General features: G+C 44.6%; 1 protein-coding gene across 1 annotated transcript in view; it reads right to left on the minus strand.

Annotated features, from left to right (window-relative positions):
* Positions 1-449: 449 nt before the first annotated feature.
* The window catches only part of LOC112071719 (neurexin-3b-like), a 15,855-nt gene continuing 13,929 nt past the window's right edge, over positions 450-2,375 (minus strand). The window contains exons 2-3 of the mRNA XM_024139159.2: positions 719-874; positions 450-544 (exon numbers count right to left, since the gene is read on the minus strand). Coding sequence (XP_023994927.1) covers positions 450-544; positions 719-874 — 251 coding nt within the window. The remainder of the gene's footprint in view (positions 545-718; positions 875-2,375) is intronic.

The following is a 2,375-nucleotide window of genomic DNA, read 5'->3' on the forward strand; positions in this document are numbered from 1 at the left end:
GAACTGGAAACGCCAACAACAATAATATGACCTGAGACACAGGACCTGCAGCCTGGAGATGGAGGCCCCAGAGTGGAGGGAGCAGAGTCCCTCAGGGATTTTTTACCATGTTTTATTTATTTTAACCGTTTATTTTAAACTAGGCAAAGTCAGTTAAAAAGAACAAATTCTAATTTTTCAATGACGGCCCTAGGAAACAGTGGGGTTTTAAATGCCTTGTTCAGGGCAAGAACGGACAAGATTTTTACCTTGTCAGCTCGGGGGATTCGAACTTGGCAACCCTTCGGTTACTAGTCCCAACAAACGCTTTGCTTACGTAGGGCCTACGCTGCCGCCCATTGGAACAACCAGGGGAGGAAGCGTTCTGACAGGGGCTGGAGAGTTGTATCAGTGGGCAACCTACACAACACCCCTCCCCAGCGCCACTTGTGCCCACAGACTGATAACCGTTATCCTCCTGACGGCGTGTCAACACGACGGCCCAGAGGGGGACGGGTAACTGGAGTTGGCGGGACAGGGGAGTTGTATGACCCAGACACAACGACTGGGAGAAAACAAGCGGGGGTAGTGAGTGGAGAAGGGGCCCTAGACAAGGACATGGGCCTAGACAGACAAGGGCCTAGACAGGACAGGGGCCTAGCAGGACAGGGCCTAGCACAGGACAAGCCAGACAGGGGAGCAGAATCTCTCCTATACAAAGGGGTAAAGGCACACTTACTGTCAGTCAGGCCTTGGACCATGGCGGAGGGGGTGAGGTGTTGCCCGTTGCTGGGGTTGATGAGCTGGCTGCACGGAGGGGAGCTTGTTTGACCTTGCGTGGGGTGGGAGGAGGGGAGCGGAGCCATACATGGGGCCTGGGGGGCCGCATGCCGCCCTGGGGCGAGGAGAGAGGAGGGTACAGGCCATTACTCTCATCGCCCCAGAGATCCCATCTTAACGACAAAGGTTTAACCTGGCCTGTTAGTTACACCACAGTGGTAAACACACATGTAAGTTTTACTGTTTCAGTAATAGTTAACGATTGGATGAGGTTAGGTAAATCATAAATTGACAGATTGTGTAGCTCAATGTTATTCTCAAACATGAACCTCTGCCACGCCAATGGTGTTTTCAACATTATCGGAAAATGATTAAATTGTTAAAGCACGCAACAGAAACTCCAAAGCATCTCTCTATGACTATAAAGTGTATGTGTCCATCTAACAGTCATGTGTATAGATTCAACTCAGATCAGCGTTAACCGTCCTATAGCAGACGTTTTGTATTGGAGCTTTGTCCAACTCGGTGAGCAGCTGCTCTTGCGATTTGTCACGAAGCCACGGCCCGCCCACCTCCTTAGAAGTTCAGAAATCAAGAATCTACTAATAATGAGCTCAGATTAAACTCATCCTACATGTAGATTACATCTATCATCCTAATGGAGGAGTAGCTTAATCTATCATCAATGGAGGAAGCTAGATTACATCTATCATCGTCCTAATGGAGGTGTAGATTTTACAATCTATCATCCCTAAATGGAGGAGGTAATTACAAATCTATCATCTATCATCCTAATGGAGGAGTAGATTACATCTATCATACTATCATCCTAATAGAGGGAGTAGATTACCATCTATCATACCTAAATGGAGAGTAGATTACATTATCATCCTATGGAGGTGTAGATTACATCTATCATCCTAATGGGGAGTGAGGTTACATTGTCATCCTAATGGAGGGTAGATTACAATCTATTCATCCTAATGGAGGAGTAGATTACATCTGTCGTCTAATCAGTCCTAACGGAGAGTCGAATTAATCTATCATCGCTAATGAGGAGTAGATTACAATCTATCATCCCTATGGAGGAGCTAGATTACATCTATCATCCTAATGAGGAGTAGATTACAATCTATCATCTCCTAATGGAAGTAGATTACATCTATCATCCTAATGGGACGGTGTAGATTACATCTACTCATCCCTATGGAGTGCTAGAGTTACACTCTAATCATCCCTAAGGAGGAGTAGATTACATCTACTCATCTATCATCCTAATTGGAGGAGGTAAGATTACATCGTATCATCCGTTAAATGGAGGAGTAGATTACATCTATCATCCTAATGGGAGATAGCATTAATAGTATATCCTATGGAGGTTGTAGATTAAACATCTATCATGCTTAATGGAGGAGTCGATTAACATCTATCATCCTATATGAGAGTTAGATTACATCTATCATCCTGATAAATGGAGGTGTAGATTACATCTGTCATCCTAATGGAGGAGTAGATTACAATCTATCATCCCTATTGGAGGAGTAGATTACATCTCATCATCCTAAATGGAGGTGGTAGATTACAATCTCTCATCCTAAATTGGAGGAGTAGATTAC

This window comes from Salvelinus sp. IW2-2015, unplaced genomic scaffold (assembly GCF_002910315.2).
Source record: "Salvelinus sp. IW2-2015 unplaced genomic scaffold, ASM291031v2 Un_scaffold1701, whole genome shotgun sequence".
Lineage (NCBI taxonomy): Eukaryota > Metazoa > Chordata > Actinopteri > Salmoniformes > Salmonidae > Salvelinus > Salvelinus sp. IW2-2015.